Source organism: Dama dama, chromosome 5, assembly GCF_033118175.1.
Source record: "Dama dama isolate Ldn47 chromosome 5, ASM3311817v1, whole genome shotgun sequence".
NCBI classification, from domain to species: Eukaryota; Metazoa; Chordata; class Mammalia; order Artiodactyla; family Cervidae; genus Dama; species Dama dama.
The window spans coordinates 84,143,453-84,164,993 of record NC_083685.1 but is presented as its reverse complement, the minus strand read 5'-3'; the positions used below and the strand labels follow the sequence as shown (position 1 = coordinate 84,164,993).

General features: G+C 41.1%; 1 protein-coding gene across 11 annotated transcripts in view; it reads left to right on the top strand.

The window, feature by feature from the left end:
* Window positions 1–21,541, top strand: part of SYNRG (synergin gamma) — an 87,547-nt gene that overhangs the window by 49,271 nt on the left and 16,735 nt on the right. For 7 of the 11 annotated variants that reach the window (XM_061142736.1, XM_061142730.1, XM_061142737.1 and 4 more), the window contains 6 exons: window positions 833–1,780; window positions 10,611–11,204; window positions 12,243–12,406; window positions 13,407–13,460; window positions 13,958–14,054; window positions 19,291–19,439. In XM_061142736.1, coding sequence (XP_060998719.1) covers window positions 833–1,780; window positions 10,611–11,204; window positions 12,243–12,406; window positions 13,407–13,460; window positions 13,958–14,054; window positions 19,291–19,439 — 2,006 coding nt within the window. The remainder of the gene's footprint in view (window positions 1–832; window positions 1,781–10,610; window positions 11,205–12,242; window positions 12,407–13,406; window positions 13,461–13,957; window positions 14,055–19,290; window positions 19,440–21,541) is intronic. The other 4 variants (XM_061142739.1, XM_061142740.1, XM_061142732.1 and 1 more) reach the window with 2 other exon arrangements.

Genomic DNA, 21,541 nt, shown 5'->3' with positions numbered 1-21,541 from the left:
TTGGTGTTCAGATCCCTTTGAATTTTAATAAGAACAAGAGCTGATTGGTACCGTGAGATGGCTGATTTCAAGAAAAACCCAAGTACTCATAGATTTTTTTTTTTTTTTTTTTTTTGGTAAGATTCAGTTTATTTGTTGCATGGCGTGGGGAGAAGCTATCAATACCTTATAATATGCCCTGAGAAAAAATGCTTTGCAAGTAAATAGATGCCTTTTCAACCTTTTCGGGGAATATTCTAGTCCAGTCACCAAATTTCCTTCAAATTAATGCCTCTGTATACTTCAGCAAAACCACATAGTATCTAACCATAAGCTTTATGTGCCTAACTGAGCAGAGTCTTGTACATCCTAAATATTTGACGCAAGATTCTTTGTAATATTTCATAGGTACCATGATTTTTTTTCCCCTGATTGATCACTGTGTTACACATTTTATCTTTGAAGGGCCATGATTTTAATATACCCCTCTTCAGTAACCTCCAGCGCCCATTTCTTATTCTCCTGGAGGCTTGGCTGGGTAGCCATAGTGAGGAAACATCCTGAGAGCAATGCTTTCGGCCAGTTGAAGGCCCTGGTACAGACTTAACACACTGAAATGAGAAAATGAAAATGATATGATACGTGTGTTCAGTTTGATTTTTATTTATTTCTCTATCACTAGCCTTCAGTGTGGATACAAAAGGGATACATGGTGTAGGGTACTATCAAACTAATGATTAAATAATGTGAAGCCCGTGAGGCAAACATCTGTAATGTGCTTGTTCTTAACATGTTTTGCATCGTGTGCCTTTCAGCTCGGCATTCTTCTGTATTTGGTTGTTTTTTCTTTCAGGAGAAAACTTTGCAGAATTCAGATCTGCAGGGGCTGACGATGGCTTCACTGATTTTAAAACCGCCGATAGTATCTCACCACTAGAGCCACCAGCAAAAGACAAGCCTTTTCCAGCCACCTTCCCCTCAGGAGCTACCCAACAGAAACCACAAACACAAGTGAAAAATCCTCTGAACTTAGCAGATCTAGATATGTTTTCCTCAGTTACTTGCAGCAGTGAGAAACCATTGTCCTTTTCAGCTGCATTCAGCGTATCCAAATCCGTTTCCACACGACCCCAGCCAGCAGGGTCTGCGGCACCCAGTACAGCATTGGTGTCAACTAAGACTGCTAGTTTGGCTGATGATTTTGGAGAATTCAACCTTTTCGGGGAATATTCTAGTCCAGCCTCTGTTGGGGAACAGGATGACTTTGCAGATTTTATGGCCTTCAGTAATAGTTCTGTTTCGTCAGAGCAAAAGGCAGATGACAAATATGAGGCCCTTAAAGAGGAAGCTAGTCCTGGTCCTCTGACCAGCAGCACAGGCATCACAGGGAAGAGTGGACAAAACTCTGCTGCCTCATCCACGAAATACGACGTCTTCAAACAGCTCTCTCTGGAGGGATCTGGACTAGGTGGTGAAGAGCAGAAAGACAGCACTTCTTCGGGCAAGAGCGATGATGATTTTGCTGACTTCCACTCCAGTAAATTTTCCTCCATGAACTCGGACAAATCCCTGGGAGAGAAAGCGGTGGCTTTCAGACACACCAAAGAAGACTCTGCTTCGGTGAAGTCCCTCGATCTCCCTTCCATCGGGGGCAGCAGTGTCGGCAAGGAGGACTCAGAAGACGCACTCTCTGTTCAGTTTGACATGAAACTGGCTGATGTGGGAGGAGAGCTTAAGCATGTCATGTCTGATAGCTCTTTGGATTTACCGACAGTTAGTGGCCAGCATCCTCCTGCCGCAGGTGAGGAATTGGTGAGATTGCTCTGGTGATGGTGACGCAGATGTCAGAGGTGGTTCTGTGGGTGTTCATTTACAGAAGAGGAAGGCTCTGGCTCTTAACCTTTATGAATGTCTGATAATTAACCTCTTCATTGCCGGTCCCCTTAAAGCAGTGTTGCTTTTGATTCTCTGGCTACTCGGATATGTGGTTACCATGAATACAGTGAAACTTGGATAGCTAAAATAGTTTGACGTTTGAAACCTGACACCAGCTTGGTGTTCGAGGCACATCAAAATCCACTGCTAAATGAGCCGCACATTGCCAGAAGTGTTATAAAGACGTTGGCGGTGTCAGTCATGTCCCTCTGTTTCTGTGAGTGAGGTCAGGGTTTCCTCCTTTTTTCTTCTCCGGGGTATGTTTGTCAGCTGCCCATAGAGTATTCTTTTTGGTTTGCAGAAACCAACTCGTGTTAGGCCAAGTAAGTAAAAATGTCTAGCCAGTGATCCTGCAGTTTGCCACATCCCTACCAGAGAAGAAGAGGGCAAGAACTTGTGTGTGGGCACCCTGCGTGCCAGGGCCTGGCAAGGAGAAGGGCACCAGGTGTTAGTGGAATTCAGGTAAGGTTTTCAGTGCTAATGCTGTGACTCTAAGTATTAAATTGTAACAGACCTTAGACGGTAGGATGGGGTAACTACTAACTTCCTCAGAAAACGTTTGAGAACATCTTAGAAGGGAACCCTGTTTAAATTCCATGTGGATTTACGTGTAGCAGTTGATTCTCTAGTCCAACTTCCTGTCAGAAAAGCTAGATTCCCAAGTGTCCTAGTCTTTATTTTGTTTTGTTCTTTGATGTATATATAGAAAGATACACCTATTTTGTGGCCTTTAATAATGAGAAATATCTCAGCATTACTGTATTATTCCAGAAAAATGCATACATGTGTGAAGGGTTCATTGTTGTTTAACCAGAGAGAGACACACAAGACACTCCCAAGTTTACAGATTCAGGCAGAAGTTGTAAAGTATGACGGCTTTTGCATACATCAAATTGGTCAAGTCAGAAAACAAAATTACATCCATCCTTTGGCTATTGAGAGGTTGGAAATGGTCTTAAACAGGGTGCTGAATCGGGAGCAAGGTATTGGAGGAGTGCTGTGTTCCACGGGCTCTTTGCTGAGGCCTTTGCCAAGTGCAGTGGGCTGTCTGCAGGGCAACTTGTGCCCCTGCTTGTCTACTTGTTTTTTTAATGTACTTTTCTTCAGATGTTTTTCTTTTCTTTTTTCTTTTTTGCTGCTCTTTGTTTGCTGGAGAGATTCTGTTTCTCTTTTTTGTATGAGCTGCTTAAGTTACAGCAGTCGGTTGCAAAGCACTTTGTTTTCTGAACAATAATAGTGACTTTTTATTTTAAAATCTCATAACATGTACACTAGCCTTTTGGACTCTGAAGTTACGAATTAGAAGCTATTTTTCTGAAAGTGAGTCTCTATTCTTTCACAGTGCCAAACTAGATGTCGTTATGAGATGAGTCTAATCTGGGTTTGGGATGGATGTCTTTTTTTTTTTTATTTCCCATTTTGGGAGGGGAGATTGGTTTCGTGACTGAGCTTGTTCTGATTGACCTGTTAAAATAATCTTCTGTGCTCATGTCCTTTTATGTGTGTTTGGAACATTCCCAGCTTGGAGCCTGTAATGTTCAAGCCAAGTTTCTTCAATATGAGGATATTCTTAAAAGCGGATTGTTCTCTCCTTTTGATCTGTAAACCTCCTGTCCAAAAGGAGCAGTATCCCTTTAGAGTGGTTGTAAAAGGGGTTGATGTCTGACCGATGAGCTGTATTGTTCTTGACCAGAACTGCTGCGTGAATGTATTGGAGAAGGTAAATGACAGACTTCTCCAGTGCAGTTTGGTTTTACATTATCCTCATCTTGACCACAGTAGCTCTTGCTCTCTCAGATTGTGGATTAAAAGGTACATTTTGTTGGAGAAATAAGAAGTGAGCGGACGAAGAGAGAATGAGACCTAGTAGTTTATCTCTGGACCTTAATCCTGTTTGGAAACCCTAACTTAACTCTGAAGGGGATACTGTCTCTTTTAACTCCTGCTATGATTCTTTGTATGGAAGGTAGATAATACTAATAACATTGCCTGATTTCTCTGCGTATTATTACATTTAACCCTTTGAGCCCTTGCTGCATATAATTTCAACTAGGCTGCTTTTGTCCCCACCCCCCACCCCACCCCCAACTAAATTGAATCTCTCAGCACTAAAGCAGCTTGATGTGCAGTCATTGAGATCATCTGGTTTCGCTGGCAGCAAGAGCTGACCCTCTTTATGACACTGTCAAAGGGTTGGCAAGATTTCTGTAGCTCCCTACTTACCTACCTGTAAAGTAGCTCTTCTTTGACATTGAAAATCTTTGTATTTTAATCAGCGCCTTATTATTATTTTTTGGCTGCTTTTCTGATGTCTTTTTTTTTCAATTGGGACATTTTCTGTGTGAATGTGCCTTTTCGAACTTGCTTTGGTATATTCCTCTGCAAATACTGATCTGCATGCTTATTCTGATGACTTTTTTTCCAGCTCTTCTGTATCACTCTCTTTTGTGATCTGTAAGTCCTACGTTAATAAATAATTCTTTGGCATATTTTGAAAGTGTGGGGATGTGTGTAATTTATACTTCTCCAGGGTTAGACCAAAGTAAAATACCTGGTCCATGTCAAATTTAAACCCTCCTGTGGTTAGAGGGTTTTTTCCTTTTTGTTTATTTTGTTTCCTCAAACACCTTTTTCCTAAGAAAGTATTGGTACATTTTAGCCTTCTCTTATTATAATTCCACTGATATAACTATTTAACATGGCACTGGATTAAAATATAACTTAAAACATTTAAAAAGTATAAACCTTACATTATTACATGTTAGAAATTTTATTCCTTACCTCTAGTGACAAAACTGAGTAGATGTATTGCTTTGTAAACATCTTGGTGGCTGCCTCAACTAGGAGTTAAACTGAGAAGAGAAAGGAAAGACCTCAGTTTAGTGTTGGGGAAAGAGGGCCACATCTGTCGTGTCTGACTCTGTGCGACCCCATAGACGGCAGCCCACCAGGGTCCCCCGTCCCTGGGATTCTCCAGGCAAGAACACTGGAGGGGATTGCCATTTCCTTCTCCAGTGAATGAAAGTGAAAAGGGAAAGTGAAGTCGCTCAGTCGTGTCTGACTCTTCGTGACCCCATGGACTGCAGCCTACCAGGCTCCTCCGTCCATGGGATTTTCCAGGCAAGAGTACTGGAGTGGTTTGCCATTGCCTTCTCTGAGTATCTATAAATTAAATTATCAAATGATATTGAGATGGACTTCTGAACAGAGTATATGTGAACCAAATTTAGATTGATGATCTCTGCAACGGAAAGTGTTCTTGTTAATACTAGGGAGTCTCCAGGACTGGATTTGATTTGAGTTTGAAGTTGGGTACTTCATCCTCTAACTGTAGAGTGCATTACCTTTCCAGCTTCAGAATGTATTATGAAGCCACCTTCCTTTGGTCTTTTTTAACTTAGTCCATGAGGCGAGTTCTTAGCTCTTTGCATTTTTAAGAAAAGAATTTCTTTTTTTGGAAAGACCCATGAAAGTCAGCCACAAGAGTAAGCCAAATTTGGTTGTTTTCTTTTTTTTTTTACCATTTTGGAGTATAATAATAGGGAAAAACTTTGGGGAAAAGGAGTTATTTGCATGGTTTTATTTTTTTTTTCTTATGTTTTGACTCTTCCTTTTAAAAAATTGAGTCAGAAAGGAAATTAAACCATTGAAGGTGAAGATTTTGAATAGAATCTCTGAGATTACTTTCAGTACCTGAAGTATGCCATGTGGGGGGGGAGGCACGGAGATTGCATATTGAGACTAAGAAAATGTGGGTCTACACTTCAAAATATCATGTTTTCCAGAGCATAATGCTTTAGCAAGTTGAATAATACTTGGTTTGCAAAACCTTGTGTAATCATATTATGTTTTAATTATAATATGTGCTAACTAATTTGGAAGAAAGATTTTGGTGTAGTTTCTATCTAGCAATATCTGTTGCCTTTTGTTTAGAATTTTCTTGTGCCAGTCTTTTGGCTTTGGTGAAGGAATTCTTTTGTCAGTGGAGTTTAGTGGTAGAATGGTCCATCTGGGGCTGCTTTTAACTCCTTTCTCCTTTAAATCAGGCTGTAGAAAATGAACATAACTGTGCATAAAACATAATCACATTCATAAATGGAGCCAATTAATAAAAGTAACACTACTTTTTAGGGAGAAAGTTTTGATAATACATATAACAATATAAAGTCACAAAGAGTTGAAGGACTGTATTCTCTTCTGTAAGTTCCAGCAATCCAAAAAATACTATTTTGTTTACCTCCATGCCAGGTAAAGTGAGATGTGATTAGTGCTTGACTTCACACCTCGGTATCTGAGAAATTATTCAGGTGTATTTATATTTTACAATTGCTCTGTTTTTCTCATTAAAATCCCTACTGATTTTTTTAAAAGTAGCTGATGAACATGGTGATAATTTTATCAATATCAAAGAAGCTGGGCTAAATCCTAAAGTAACTGAAAAAAATCAAGCCATTTTATTTTTAAAGAGCTTCCAGCTTCATTTTTCCATCAGTTGAATGAATGCTTTTCGTAAGTTGTTTTGGAAAATGTTGGCCCATTGGCTGTATAGGGTCACTGTATATGGGGTGATATACTTAAGAGGTTCTCCTGGGTGCTGCTCTCTCCCTTGCGTGGCCAAAAGGCTCCAGTTGTAATTGCCATCTTCTGTGCTCATTTAATGTGTTTTTAATGATGACCATGTTCCACTGTTTGTCTTGGCACTGTTCCATGGACTTCTGCCTCCTCCAACTGAAAATATCCATAGGATTACCTTTTTTTTTTTTTTTTAATTGAACTTAAAACACCGACCCAGAAGCCTGCAGGTGCTTACTGATAGCCTGACAGCGCTTGAACCTTAGATTTACATGGGTCTGTACAGATGAAGAATGGTAGGTTTCTATGCAGGTTAGAAAATACTGGAAGGCGATTATACAGCAGCATTTTATGGATCACTTTCATTCCTGTTTTCTTTAACAACACCATCTGGGTGTGTGATACTTAAGACAATACAGTCAGACCAGGTTCTACAAGTAACAGAGAATGTGAATATGACTGATCTCAGAAGGAAGAGTAAGACCAGAAATGGACAGAAGTTTAAGTGTATAAATATTTCATGATTTGCTTTGGTAAAATGGAGTTTGGACTAAATCAGTATTGGAAATTCCTTACTCCAATCAATGAACATTTTTATTGCTGGTTAAACACTGAGGAGTGGCGGAATTTGCACATATATCTCTCTTTTTTTTTTTTCTTTTTCTAAATGCTTTTCTCAGAAGCTAACAACTCTTAATCACCTGGGCACATGCTTACAGCTTTAGAAAAGATCCATGGAAAACAGTGAGGCCTTCTGCATTCTATAGTGGCAGCTCACATTCTTTGTTCCAGGAAATACCTTGTTCTCATGTACAACATCCATTCAGATGGGATTTGAATAGAGGTTATGGGAGAGACTGATGGGGTTACTTGCCAGCATAAGCAGGAAATCCATGTCTTGATTTGAGACCCATGATGGAAAGCAGATTGTGTAGTTTATTCCTCTGGCTTGGTAATAGGACATTGCTGGTTGCAAACAAATACGTATATTAAAGCACACAATTTGGTGCATTATCTGTGTGCAATTGCAGTTCAATCCAGCACAGCCGAAGAGTTTTCCAGTAGAATTGAAAATACAGTAGTGATTCTCTGTTCCTTTTATTGCATCCATTCTGTTTTGTTTTCCTTTTTCTCTTGCAGTTTTCAGAATTCAGCTGTCAAATTGAAAACTCACCTACAGTAACTTCAGTGGTTACAATATCACTCATGTTGTAGGTTTTGCAGAATCTTTAATGTTTTTAAGACCAACATACAGTAATACATATCATTTGATTGCTTAGAAAACAGAACTGTTAATGTGGGAAATGAAGAATTTTCTTGGTTTAACCTATGCTTAGTGAACTGATTTACCACATTAAAAAAAATGGTTTACTAATATTCACCATGCCAGGAAATACAATTCATTTTTATATTGCTTATAAAGTGCTATGGTTTAGGAATTCAGTGTTCTCATGTTCCTTATGTAATAGCAGCACTTCCTTTTGTGTCCAAATGAATTGCACTTTAGTAACTTATTTTTTTTTTTTACACTGTCTAGCCAGTAAATAAGCAAAAGTAAAATTTAAAAATCAGCCTTGAGGTTTAACTTTCATATATCCTGTATAATTACTCTTCATTATTTTTTAGAATACAAAATATTTCCATTTTAGTCTTTTGTTTGGTCATTTCTGTGAGTTGTTCCAAAAGGCAAAATGTTGTGTTTATCATTCATAATAAAAATAAGATTTGTTGAAGACCTTAAGTATTACACAAAATACTTGAAAGCTCTTCAACTAAGGTATTCCCTTAGTGTTTATAATGCCTTTTACCTGATTATATTACAATAATTTCTGGTTGTTTTTTTTTAACTTTTTTTTTCTTGTTGCATAATTACACAAAAGGATCTTTTTTATTACCATAGCAACTTAGTTGTGGTTGAACAAGAGCTTAACTTTTTATTAAATGTATCTTTGGTCTCTATGAAAATAGTTACCAATTTAGTAGATGAGATTCTAGGAGTAGTTCATAACATAGCTTCTTCAAAGAGCTTTCTGGTAGGATCTAATAAAATTTTATGTTGTGACACATTCTTCTGAATGAACCCTTTGCAGACTCACTCATCTTGTGTTTAACTGCATCTGCCTTCTGACTGAATTTCACTTAATTTGAGTCAGGGAACCCTCTGATCCCTTTCAATAGTGGGGAAAACAAACACTACAGCCAGAGACTAAGAAGGCATTCTGTCTAAAGTCTTGTTTCATTCATTCTGAACTGTACGTTTTCACCTAAATCTTTCTTCCCCCTCCTGTTTATATTAAGTTAGTGCCCTTTTCCTAATAGGACTGAGAGAGAAACTTGGGGTGCACTGTTAGAGGAGCAATGTCAGGAATCCCTTCCCTTTCATAAACCAGGCAGCATCACTGTGTAAGAGAAACGAAGAGGCCCAGTGTTGGCTCACCTGTTAACTGAGCTATTAGAATCTGGGTCACAGAACTTTTCAAGCGTTTTCCTCATAAGCCCTGCTTTTGGTTGTTGGAGAGGGAGTCTTGCATTTGGCCTTCTCACCTGGTAGACAGTGACCAAAATGAGACCAAATGTATCTTGGACAGATTGAATGGACCCTAGTGCTGGAAAGGTGGCTTCTCCACACCAATGTGACTCAGCCCCAGCTGGTTTGGCTTCAAGAAAATGGGCAAGAAATTTTCCCTACTGAGACGACCAAAGTGATGGGTTGACTTGTCGCATTTTACTTTGAAACAATTCTATTTAAGCCCTAAGGCAGGCAGCTAAATTTCACATTGAGGCTGGTGGCAACTGTGCTGTATCATAATTGCTATTCTGCTCACTAGGCTCTGTGAGACTGCCCTGGTGGCTCAGACAGTAAAGCGTCTGCCTACCATGCGGGAGACCCGGGTTCAATCCCCGGGTCGGGAAGATCCCCTGGAGAAGGAAATGGCAACCCACTCCACTATTCTCGCCTGGAGAATTCCATGCCGGAGGAGCCTGGTGGGCTACAAGTCCAAGGGGTCCCAAAGAGTTGGACATGACTGAGCGACTTCACTTTCACTAGGCTCTGGGCTGGTCCCTTTACACACGCCGTCATTAATGTCACAGCACAGCCCTGCCACGTGCCTGGTCTTTTTCTTTTTTTGCATATAAACAAGCCAAAGTTGAGATATTAAATAGCTCGCCTAGGGTCACACAAGTGGTAGGTGGCGCAGCTGGGAGTTGAATGCAGGTCTGTCTGAATTAAAAACCTATATTCTTTTTGCTGTTTGGTGCCACCTCTTAAATTATTTAAATATATATTAAGCATGTAAAATGAGTCTTCTGCCCCAGCGTTTCTTTCTTTTCCTTTTTTAATGAGGTGGTTACACATAGCTGAAAGAGAAACAAGAGCCCAAGAGGACCCAGACCTTTGATTCTGTTTGTTTAGAGACAAAAGTTAGCTTAGATTGATTTTTTTTTTTTTCCCCTCATACTCCATAGCTTAGATTGATTTTTTTTTTCCCTCATACTCCATCACAGCAGTATGACGTCCATAGTGACCAAAATAACAACTGGGTAAGTAACTACTTAATTAAAATCTCATATTTGGCCTTGCCTAGACAGAAACTCCTAGTAATTGATTAAAAGTTAGCTATAACATTTTTTGTTAACTTTAGTTTCAAGATAGTCAATTTTTAATTAGTGTGTCATATACATGTCATGTGAGCATGTTATAAATGAACATGTTCCAGTGAAGTCAAAATGTAAGAGACTTGTTTGGGTAGGGAGTATTGTAAATACATTTTCAAGTTTACAAGTGAATGGACATTTTGTTAAATGACCCTATCCTTCTATCAAACAGTATATACATTGGTGGACGAACCTCCTGTCTTTTTTTTTTTTTAGAAACTGTCGTATCGGAAGAAAAGGACTCCTTATTACTAAATATAAGTGCCAGCTCAAGGCTAATGTGGGTTTTTAAAGATCAGATTTTACAGCCCAGCTCCTTTAATTTTAGTACAAGCTCTAAATTTAGTCAATTCCAATATCACATGAAACTAATCAAAGACTCTAGATATTTTGCTTCTGCAGAGTTTAGGGCATTTTGCCTACATGGTGAGCTTGCCTCTAATTGTGGGGTCTTATTTCCCTTTCAGATATAGAGGACTTAAAATATGCTGCTTTTGGAACCTACAGTAGCAATTTTGCAGTGAGCACACTTACGAGCTATGACTGGTCAGACAGGGATGATGCCTCTCAGGGCAGAAAACTGTCCCCATTTGTCCTCTCAGCAGGAAGCGGAGCCTCGTCAGCCGCCTCAGTTCTTCAAAAGAAAGAGACTTCATTCGGCAGTTCCGAAAACCTCACCGTGACATCTCTCTCCAAAGTCACAACCTTCGCCAGCGAGGATCCCCTTCCAGAGACCACCTTTCCAGCTTTCGCCAATTTTAAGGACGTGATCCCACAGGCCAGCGAGCCAAAGGAATATGAAAGCGGGGACTTCAGGGATTTCGCCAGACAAGACCTGCCTGTAGGCGAGCGGAGCCAAGAGGCCGCGTGCCTGAGCCCGGCCTCCAGCAGCACTTCTCACGACACCCCCAAGGAATGTGCAGATGACTTCGGAGAGTTTCAGAGTGAGAAGCCCAAAATCAGCAAATTTGACTTTTTAGTGGCCAATTCACAAGGCAAAATGAAATCCAGCGAAGAAATGATCAAAAGTGAGCTAGCAACCTTTGACCTTTCTGTTCAAGGTGAGTAGCTTTCAACACAGATTTTACATCATGGTTTCTTCCACTGCGTTTAAGTGTTAGTTCTTTCTTAGAATAAGAAGTTGGTCCCTAGGTTAGCAGGAAATCTGTTTTCCAGTGTTTAAAATGAGAGTCTGTGACAAAGGACTGTTAAAGGGTTTCCCTGAGACTGAACTGAAACCAGTATTCATCAGATGACAGCTTTGGGGGTTAAAATTAAGTGCAGCACATGGTCAGTTTGTTGGCTTGTTTTGGGGAGAAGTGTGCTGTGTTAGAAGAGCCAGAGAAATGGTTTGACGCCGTGTGGGCCAGTGAGTTCTTCTCTTGATGCCTGGGTCCAGTTTGCAGACCTGTTTTGATTGACCCACACTGAAGGATTTCTAATGTGTGAAGCAATTGCCGGTGCATAAAAACCGTGACACTTCACAACCTGGATTTCTGGCTTTTCTTGGAAAGGCATAATATCTGACAGTCCTAGGCCTGCTTTCCCACGTCTTGATGACCAGCAGGAGCTGAGTCGCATCATCCCTCCAGCAGACGATGTGATTCCCACCACGTTTCCCTCCAGCTAACCTGCTTCAGTCACTTCCTCTGCCCGCCTGCCCTTTGAAGGCATTTGAGTTTGCCCCTTTGGTTTTAATCTCACCCTGACAGAAGGGCTCATTGATTTCTGTTCATTGAGAAGGATGGAGGAAGTCAGTACCAATCCACAGGTGATTATTGGAAAAGCAGCCACACTCTTGCACACTGATAGTTAGAAAGACCCTAGTCCTCCAGACTCCAGTGATCCCACACTCAGAATTATGGAAGTATTGTGACAGATTAAAGAAGCGTAATGGAGAAAATTAAAGGCAGGGGACTCAGGCATGAGAGAACAAGGGAAAGGGTTCAACGTGTCGCTTGCCAGACAGGCCAGATGAGAAGTGATTCTGACCCCCTCCTGACACCAGGATCTAGAGAGGAGCGTTGTGTTAGCAAGGAAGAGCCTCTGCTTGGATTAAGCTGAGTAATCAGCACCTTTGTGCCATCCATCTCCCCCAGGGTCACACAAGAGGAGCCTAAGCCTTGGTGATAAAGAAATAAGCCGCTCTTCTCCTTCTCCGGCTTTGGAGCAGCCTTTCAGGGACCGCTCCAACACACTGAGTGAGAAGCCTGCCCTGCCCGTCATCCGTGACAAGTACAAAGACCTGACGGGAGAGGTGGAGGTGAGCGGGCTCCTCGTCCCCGGGGGCTGAGCACCCAGGGCCCCGAGAGAAATCCTTGCCTCAGTCACCTGGGGGAACGCGGGGCAGACCATCCCAAGGCCTCGGGCATGAGATGTGTCACTAAAGCGAGAGCACAGTGATCTTAGCCCTGGGTGAAGATTCCTCCTAGATGTGACATCACTGCGAGTAGTTAGTGACCCTAAAAGTGGAATTATTCCTGAGACCTCACAAGGAGGGAAGTGTTTCTTCAGGGAATTCTTTTTGAGCATGTGGACTTTATCATCTTAGTGGTTAAAACCTCAAAAGGCGGTGCTGGGGGTGGGGGCATGGAGGACTTCCTGGAAGCCCAGTGGTTAAGACTTGACCATTCAGCGCAGGGGATGTGGATTCAGTTGCTGGTCAGGGAGCTAAGATTCCACATGACTCATGGCCAAAAAACCAAGACATTAAAAAAAAAAAAGAAAATCAGAAGCAATATTGTAGCTAATTTAAAAATTGGCCCACATTAAAAAAAGAGAGAGAGAGGGCAGATGTGCTGGATCCTCTCACGGTTAACGTTCGTCCCATGCTGCTTCCTCCTCCAGCCAACACTCTTAGCATCCTCCTCCCCATCCTTGTCAGACCCGCGCTCACTCACACATATAGCTTCCTGACTGTGGAGCAGGAAGCTGTAGTTTGATACTGGCTCTCGTGTGAGACTCCTATGTGGTACATACCTTTAAAGAAGCTTTCACTGTTAATGGAACGAATGAGGCAGCGTTTACGAAGGGAATCCACTAAAAACCATTTCCCTCTGATTTACAAGAAGTGTGTTTAGAAGTTATAGTTATCAGGAACTATCAATAAAAATCATCATTAGTGGGTTCAGAAGATCAACTGCACTTGGATTAGTGGTTTTCATAAACACGGAAGTAAGTCTTCAGGACTCTGACCTGACAGAAGTCACAAGTAGGACTCCAGGCTTGCCTGCTTGACGCAGTTCTTTTTATAAATTTCACAGGAGAATGAGAGGTATGCCTATGAATGGCAGCGGTGTCTGGGGAGTGCTCTGGAGGTGAGTCTGTCTCTTCCATGTGTTCACACGTCCACATATGCCTCTTGTGTCATCTTGCCTTCTGGGTTCCTTTGGATGGACTCGGGGCGAGCTCTGCCTCGATGGCCTTGCTCTTGGGGGACCTGTGTGGAAAGTCACACGTCTTCAGTGAGGCTTCTTTCCCACCTGTTGTGGCAGACACCGCTCACTTGACTTACGGTGCCCTCTCTGTCACTGAGTTAAAGATGTAACAAAATGATACCATTATCTCTGCCCAAGTTAAAATAATATTTAAGCTTAAGAACCTTTGTCTTTCCACTTCCAAAAAAAACGGAGGCTTGGTTCGTCAATGTCAGAATTAAATTCTCAGATTTGTTTCAGCATAGTCATCTACATACATCAATCAGTCATGTGTTTTCACACTTCCCAGCTTTCCGTTGGGTTTTCTACTAATAGTAAGCTGCTTTGTAATGACTTTTCCTGGTTATGTAAGGTGATGTGATTTCATTTCTTTGTAGGTCATTAAGAAGGCCAATGATACCTTAAATGGAATCAGTAGTAGCTCTGTATGCACAGAAGTAATTCAGTCAGCTCAAGGCATGGAATACTTACTAGGTATGTGCTTTCGTATTTTACTTCTTCAAAATCATGACACTTTGGAGGCTTTTCAGTTGTCCCTATGTCAAGTAGTTTAATCTAGATCTCTCAAGCCTCATAGGACTTCACTAAGTAGCTTCTGCTTTTATAGATAAGACACTTAAATCCTACCCAGGAACAACTATTTGACTTAAGGTCTCTTTGGCCAGGTTTCCCAGTCCTTGTTATATACAATGTAAAGTCACATGTTAATAGTTTATCAAAGAGTCTGAACTAGACGAGGCATTAAAATTAAATCATTGGTTTAAAAAAGAAAATTAAATTATTGGGGCCCCAATCAGTTCTACCATGCTCTGTTGAATTCTGCCTTTCTACCCCTTACCAGCCTCACAGATTCCTTAACTTCCTGGCCGGCTTCAGCTCTCACACATCCCAGTCCAACGTGAAATCTCAGTCCCTGTCCTCCTCAGTGGTCGTCTCCTGCTCAGGGTTTGCCTGTAGCCAGAACCACAGGCACTAGACTGTCCCTAACCTTCAGACCTTTGCTCAGATGTCACCTTCCAAGGTCTTATTGCCCCTCTTACTCAAAACCGTGTTCCCTCTCCCCACCCTGTCACTTGCTGTCCGTCTCCCCACTTGATTTTCTCCCTAGCCCTGTCACATTTACTATCTTAAATGTTTTACTTTCTGTTATTTGTATCTATTATCTGTCTGTCTCTACCTCCAAGAAGGGGGAGATTTGGGTGTGTTTTGCTGCCAGCTGGGTTTCCAGCCCCTCACCTAGTGCTGGGCGCACAGTGGCCACTCGTGTATACTCTCTGGGTGAGTGCCTCTGAAGGGCTGTGAGCTCTCCTTATTCCTGCCTCCTGCTCTTGTTCCTCTTTCCTGCTCGGACAGGCATAATTCTGCTTCATAAACAAATGCTTACCAGCTCATGGGGTGCCTGTCTTTCCCTCTAGTAGTTTCCTGGTATGAAAGATTGACTCAGAAACCCCCTCACTTGGCTCAGAGTGGGCCGCAATTCCTAACCTTCCCCTGGGGAAGGAAGGAAGGAAGGACAAGCTGCAATGGTGTGTATAGGCTGAGCGTGTACCACTGAAGACCCCCTGGCATTCTTCTAGTTCTCTCTGGAACAGGCTGGGGGAGGGGTTTGGTTATGCCTGGCAGCTGTCCTTAGTCTTTGGAGACCTTGGCATCTCTCATCCTTGCTGGAAGAATTCAGCCGTAATTCAGAGACCACAGGAAAAGAACCATCCTGTGTCGTTAAGTGTATAAAAGATACACATCAAGCCACAAACTTTGTAAATCTTTGGGCATTCAGAAGAGTGAAGTATTTCCTAATTACAGGCAGACCTGGGAGATATTGGGGCTTCCCTGATAGCTCAGTTGGTAAAGAATCGGCCTGCAATGCAGGAGACGCCAGTTCGATTCCTGGGTCAGGAAGATTCCCTGGAGAAGGGACAGGCTACACACTCCAGTATTCTTGAGCTTCCCTTGTGGCTCAGCTGGTAAAGAATCCACCTGCAGTGTGGGAGACCTGGGTTTGATCCCTAGGTTGGGAAGATTCCCCTGGAGAAGGGAACGGCTACCCACTCCAGCATTCTGGCCTGGAGAATTCCACGGACTGTAAAGTCCATGGGGTCGCAAAGAGTTGGACACAGCTGAGCGACTTTCACTTTCACTTCACTGGGAGATATTGCAGGTTTGATTCCAGATCACTGCAGTAAAGCTTATAGCTCAGTGAAGCGAGTTGCATGAATATTTTGGTTCCCCAGTTCATAGAAAAGTTACATTTACCTTATGACTGTAGTCCATTAAGTGTGCAGTAGCATTATGTCTGAAAAACCTTAAATTAAAAATATTGATAAAAAAAGGCTAGCCATCACCTATCTGAGTCTTTAGCAAGCCATAATTTTTGCTGGTAGAGGCTCTTGCCTTGAAGTTGATGGCTGCTGGCAGATCAGGGTGGTAGTTGCTGAAAGTTGAGGTGGCTGTGGCCATTTCTTAAAATAAGGCAATGAAGTTTGCTTCACCAATGGACTCTCTCATTGATGAACAATTTCTCTATATAGTATGCAATACTGTTTGATAGCATTTTACCCACAGGAGAACTTTTTTCAGAATTGGTGTCAATCTTCTTGAAATCTGCATTGCTTTATCAGCTAAGTTTATATAATATTCTAAGTTCTTTGCTGTCATTTTAACAGTCATCACCAGGAGTGGATTCCACACCAAGACACCACTTTCTTTGCTCATTGTTAAAGATTTATCATGAGATTGTAGCAAATTAGTCACATCTAAAGTGTCCACTTCTAATTCTAATTCCCTTGCTACTCCCATCATGTTTGTGGTTACTTCCCCCACTGAAGTCTTGGAGGAAGACTTCATGAGGATTAGAATCAAATTCTTCCAAATTCCTCTTGTTGATATTGTGACCTCTTCCCATGAATCCTAGATGTTCTTAATGACATCTAGAATGGTGAATCCTTTCCAGGAGGTTTTCAATTTACTTTCCCCAGATCTACCAGAGGAATTACTATCTGTGGCAGCTATAACCTCTCAAAATGTATTTCCTAAAGACTAAGACTTGAAAATCGAAATTATTACTTGACCCATGAGCTGCAGGATGGATGTTCTATTACTAGCAGGCATGAAAACATTAATCTTGTTGTATGTCTTTATCAGAGATCTTGGGTGACCAGATGTATTGTCACTGAGCAGTCATATTTTAATCTTTTTCTTTTTTTTCTTTTTCCTGAGCAGTAGGCCTCAACAGTGAGCTTACAATATTCTGTAAACCATGTTGTGAACAGATGTGTTATCATCCAGGCTTTGTTGTTCCACTTATAAAGAGATCACAGGCAAAGTAGATGTAGCATAATTCTTCAGGCTCCTAAGGATTTCTGAAATAGTAAATGAGCATTGGCTTCAGCTTAAAGTCCCCAACTGCATTAGCTCCTAACAGGAAAGTCAGCCTGTTCTTGAAAGCTTTGAAGGCAGGCATTGACTTCTCCTCTCTAGCTATGAAGGTTTCTGGATGGCATCTTCTTCCAATAAGAAAGCGATTTCGTCTGCATTGAAAATCTGTTGGTTAGTATAGCCACCTTCGTTAATTATCTGAGCTAGATCTTCTGGGTAACTTGCTGCAGCTTCTGTATCAACACTTGCTGCTTTACCTTGCCCCTTTATGTTATGGAGATGGCTTCTTTCCTTAAGCTTCATGAGCAACCTCTGCTGGCTTTAAACTTTTCTTCTGCAGGTTCCTTACGTCTCAGCCCTCATAGAACTGAAGAGTCAGGGCCTTGTTTGGGATGAGGCTTTGGCTTAAGGGAATGTTGTAGCTGGTGTGATCATCTCTCGAGAGCACTCAGACTTTCTGCGTATCAGCAACATAAGGCTGTTTTCCTTTCTTATCATTTGTGTGTTCCCTAGAGTAGCCCTTTTGATTTCTTTCAAGAACTTTTCCTTTCTTTCGAAAGTTGATTAGGTGGCACAAGAGACCTTGCTTCTGGCCTATCTTGGCTTTCGACATGCCTTTCTCACTAAGCTTAATCATTGCTAGTTTTTGGTTTGAAGTGAGAGACATAAGACTCCTCTTGGCCTTGAACACTTAGAGGCTATCAGTGGGTTGTTAATTGACCTAATTTCAATGTTGTTGTGTCTCAGGGAATAGGGAGGCCGGAGGAGGAGATGGGTGGGTGGAGCAGGTCAGTGGAGCAGTCAGAACATCTGCTGCGTGTTTCATGGTGCCCCCAGACAACTACAGCAGTAACATCATAGATCACAGATCACCATAGCGAATATGATGATAATGGGAATGTTTGAACTACTGTGAGAATTACCAAATGTGACAGAGAAGCAAAGTGAACAGATGCTGTCAGGAAAATGGTGCTTATCGACCTGCTTGATGCACAGTTACCACAAACTTTCAGTTTGTAAAAAAAAAAAAATTCATATATTTGTATCTAGAAGCCACAACAGAGGGAAGTGCAGTAAAGCAAGGTGTGCCTTTGCGTTATAGTGATCCTGACATTGTGATTCTTTTAAACTGTTAATGTCCCCATTTTCAGTGAGTATAACTGTATTTCCCAAATTCAAACAGATGGACTCATAAAGAAGCCAGAAAAAAAATAGCTAACATTTGGTTAATGTCTGCTGTTCTAAGCCTTTTACAGTTTTAACCAGTTTAACCTCTTCAACCACCCTTTGAGAAGGTACTGTTATCCCAGTGTTACAGATGAGGAAACTGCAGTCCTGAGAGGTTTGCTTTCTGCCTGAGGTTACACAGCTAGTAAGTGGCAGAGCTTGGGCTTGAATCCACGAGGTGTAGTCTAGAGTCTGTGCTCTTACCAGGGAGTTTGTCCTGCAGCGTTAACAGCTGATGGTTCCTGGGCTTCCCTGGAGATCCAGTGGTTAAGACGCCACGCTTCCCAACCTAGATGTCTATTGGCAGATGAATGCATAAGAAAGCTGTGGTACATATACACAGTGGAATATTCAGCAATTAAAAAGAATGCATTTGAATCAGTTCTAATGAGGTGAATGAAACTGGAGCCTACTATACAGAGTGAAGTAAGTCAGAAAGAAAAACACCAATACAGTATATTAATGCATATATGTGGAATTTAGGAAGATGGTAACGATGACCCTATATGTGAGATAGCAAAAGAGACACAGATATAAAGAACAGACTTTTGGACTCTGTGGGAGAAGGCGAGGGTGGGATGATCTGAGAGAATAGCATTGAAACATGTATGTTACCATGTGTGGAACAGATCACCAGTCCAGTCGATGCATGAGACAGGGTGCTCGGGGCTGGTGCACTGGGATGACCCTGAGGGGTGGGATGGGGAGGGAGGAGGGAGGGGGGTTCAGGATGTACACCCATGTACACACATGTACACCCATGGCTGATTCATGTCAATGTATGGCAAAAACCACTATAATATTGTAAAGTAATTAGCCGCCAATTAAATAAATTAATTTTTTAAAAAATAGATAAATGAATACAAAGACTCCACGCTTCCAATGCAGGGGGCGCAGGTTCAATCCCTGGTAAAAGAAGTAAGATCCCACATGCCGGGGGTTGTGGGCCAAAAAAAAGTTGATTGATCCCAAGGAATAATAAGCTCACATCTGTCCCGATGCAGCCCCTGTCTCACCTAGAATGTCAGCCAGCAGGAAGGCCACTGTGTCTTGTCGATCTCTTTCTCTTGACTCCAGCACCTAACCCTGTCCTCTCTTACCCTGTCAGGTGTTGTGGAGGTGTACAGGGTGACGAAACGTGTGGAGCTGGGGATAAAAGCCACTGCGGTGTGCAGCGAGAAACTCCAGCAGTTGCTAAAGGACATCGATAAAGTATGGAATAACCTAATTGGCTTCATGTCACTTGCCACACTCACGGTAAGCCCACAAGACAATTCAGCAGTTGCTTTCCTTGCAAAAACCTAAACCATAAAGCTGACTGTATGTTCCTTTGATTGGAGGATGACGGTCCCTACTGGACCCGGTTATGTTATAAAGGAAGGAGATCTTAATGACATTTGTGCTGTTAGTTGAATAGCACCAGGTTGGTTTCCAGGCCCGTTGTACCTAAATGAGAGTGTAGGAAAATATTCTCTATCTATATCCTTAAGTCACTGTTTTGCAAAGCATTGATTTGAGTTTCTCCCTTTGTGTTTCTAGTTTTTTCCCCATTAGTGTCCTTTTAAAAAAAATGTTAATATTAATTCAAAAAGGTACATGCACCTCAATGTTCCTACCAGCACTATTTACAGCAGCTAAGACATAGAAGCAACCTAAGTGTCCATCAACAGATAAATGGATGAAGAAGATGGAATACTACTTAGCCGTGAAATTTAACCATCTGCAGCAATGTGGGTGGACTGAAAGGGCATTATGCTAAGTGAAAGAAGTCAGAGAAAGACTGAGACAGAATAACGTCACTTATATGTGGAATCAAAAAAAAAAATACAATGAACTAGTGAATGTCCCACAAAAGAAGCAGACTCACAGATATAGAGAACAAACTAGTGGTTACCAGTGAGGAGAGGGAAGCAGGGAGGGGCAACATAGGAGTAGGGGATTAATAGGTACAAACTACTATGTATAAAATAAATAAGCTCCTAGGATATATGGTACAGCATAGGGAATATAGGCAATATTTTATAGTAACTATAACTGGAATATAACCTTTAAAATTGTGAATCACTGTTATATAGATGAAACTAATATAATATTCTACATCAGCTATACTGCCAAAAAAATTTTTTTTAGACCAAGTAAAACAGAAGACTGTATGAGACATCTTGTTGCTATCCTGTGGTTCATTGAGCCATTTTACTTTCTTAAGGTCTTGATTTGTTTTCATTTTTTCCCACTGTGAATAGTTTTACTCTGAATATCGTTAAACAAATGACTGTTTCCCCTTTTGATGGTACAGTTTCTGCCAGTGGACTTAAGAAATCAGAGTGCATGGCTGCACATGCACATGCCTGCCTGCGTATAACTGTTGTTCCATGTGTTATATGGATTTCCAGGTAGCTTAGAGGCCAGTTGACAGCAGTACATAAAAGTATACATTTCCTTACATTGTATTCTAGCTTTGTCCATTTCTTAGTTTAAAAAGTGTGTAAGCAATTCCCTGAAAGTGCTTTTTAAATTTCTTTCATTTCCCAAGGGACCATCCAAGTGTCTCAAATGATTATTTACTATTTTTATTTCCATTGTGTGTAAGCTGATCATCTCTCTCTTTTGACCGTTTGGCCATATGTTCAGTGAAATATTGTTATTGACCATACACATTTCATATTTGTAATAGATTTATTCACACATACGCATAGGTGCATAAGATGATATCAGTTAATTTTTGCCTCTTCTATTTCTTCCACCTTTTTTTTTTTAATATTTCACTGGGCAAAGCTATTTTATTTTTATATATTCATGCAAATTCAGTTTGTCTCAGATAATATCCTTTATTTCACAATAGTAAAATTTATCTTCCTTCCACAGCTGGAATAAATGCGTAATTACATTTTCTTTCCTTCTTTCCTCACACTGAACCAGGTGCCCCATTTCTAAGAGCAACCAGCTCTCTTTGTGCCGCGCTGCTGGGCGGGAGAACTCCACGTAGCCCAGCAGCCCGTCTGTCATCAGCGGCACATCCTCACCATTGTTACATTGCTTGTGGTTTGTAATATTAAGTTCCAAAAGCATTTGAATCATTTCGGAAATCTCTCATTTTATTCCCTTGGGCCATTTTTTGATTTATAACTTAAAATCATACTGTTTGGATAATTATTTTTTAAAAATACTATTGTGGCCAATACAATAAGAATTGAAGTATGCATATTTGAAAAGAAGAGATAGAATTGTTTATTTGATGATAAGAAATGCCTCCAGAAAACTGAATTCAAGAGGTTAAATTTAATGAGTTTGGCAAAACTTCACCACATTCTCATATGTTAACAATGGGAATAAAATATAATAAAAATGGAAACCTCTTT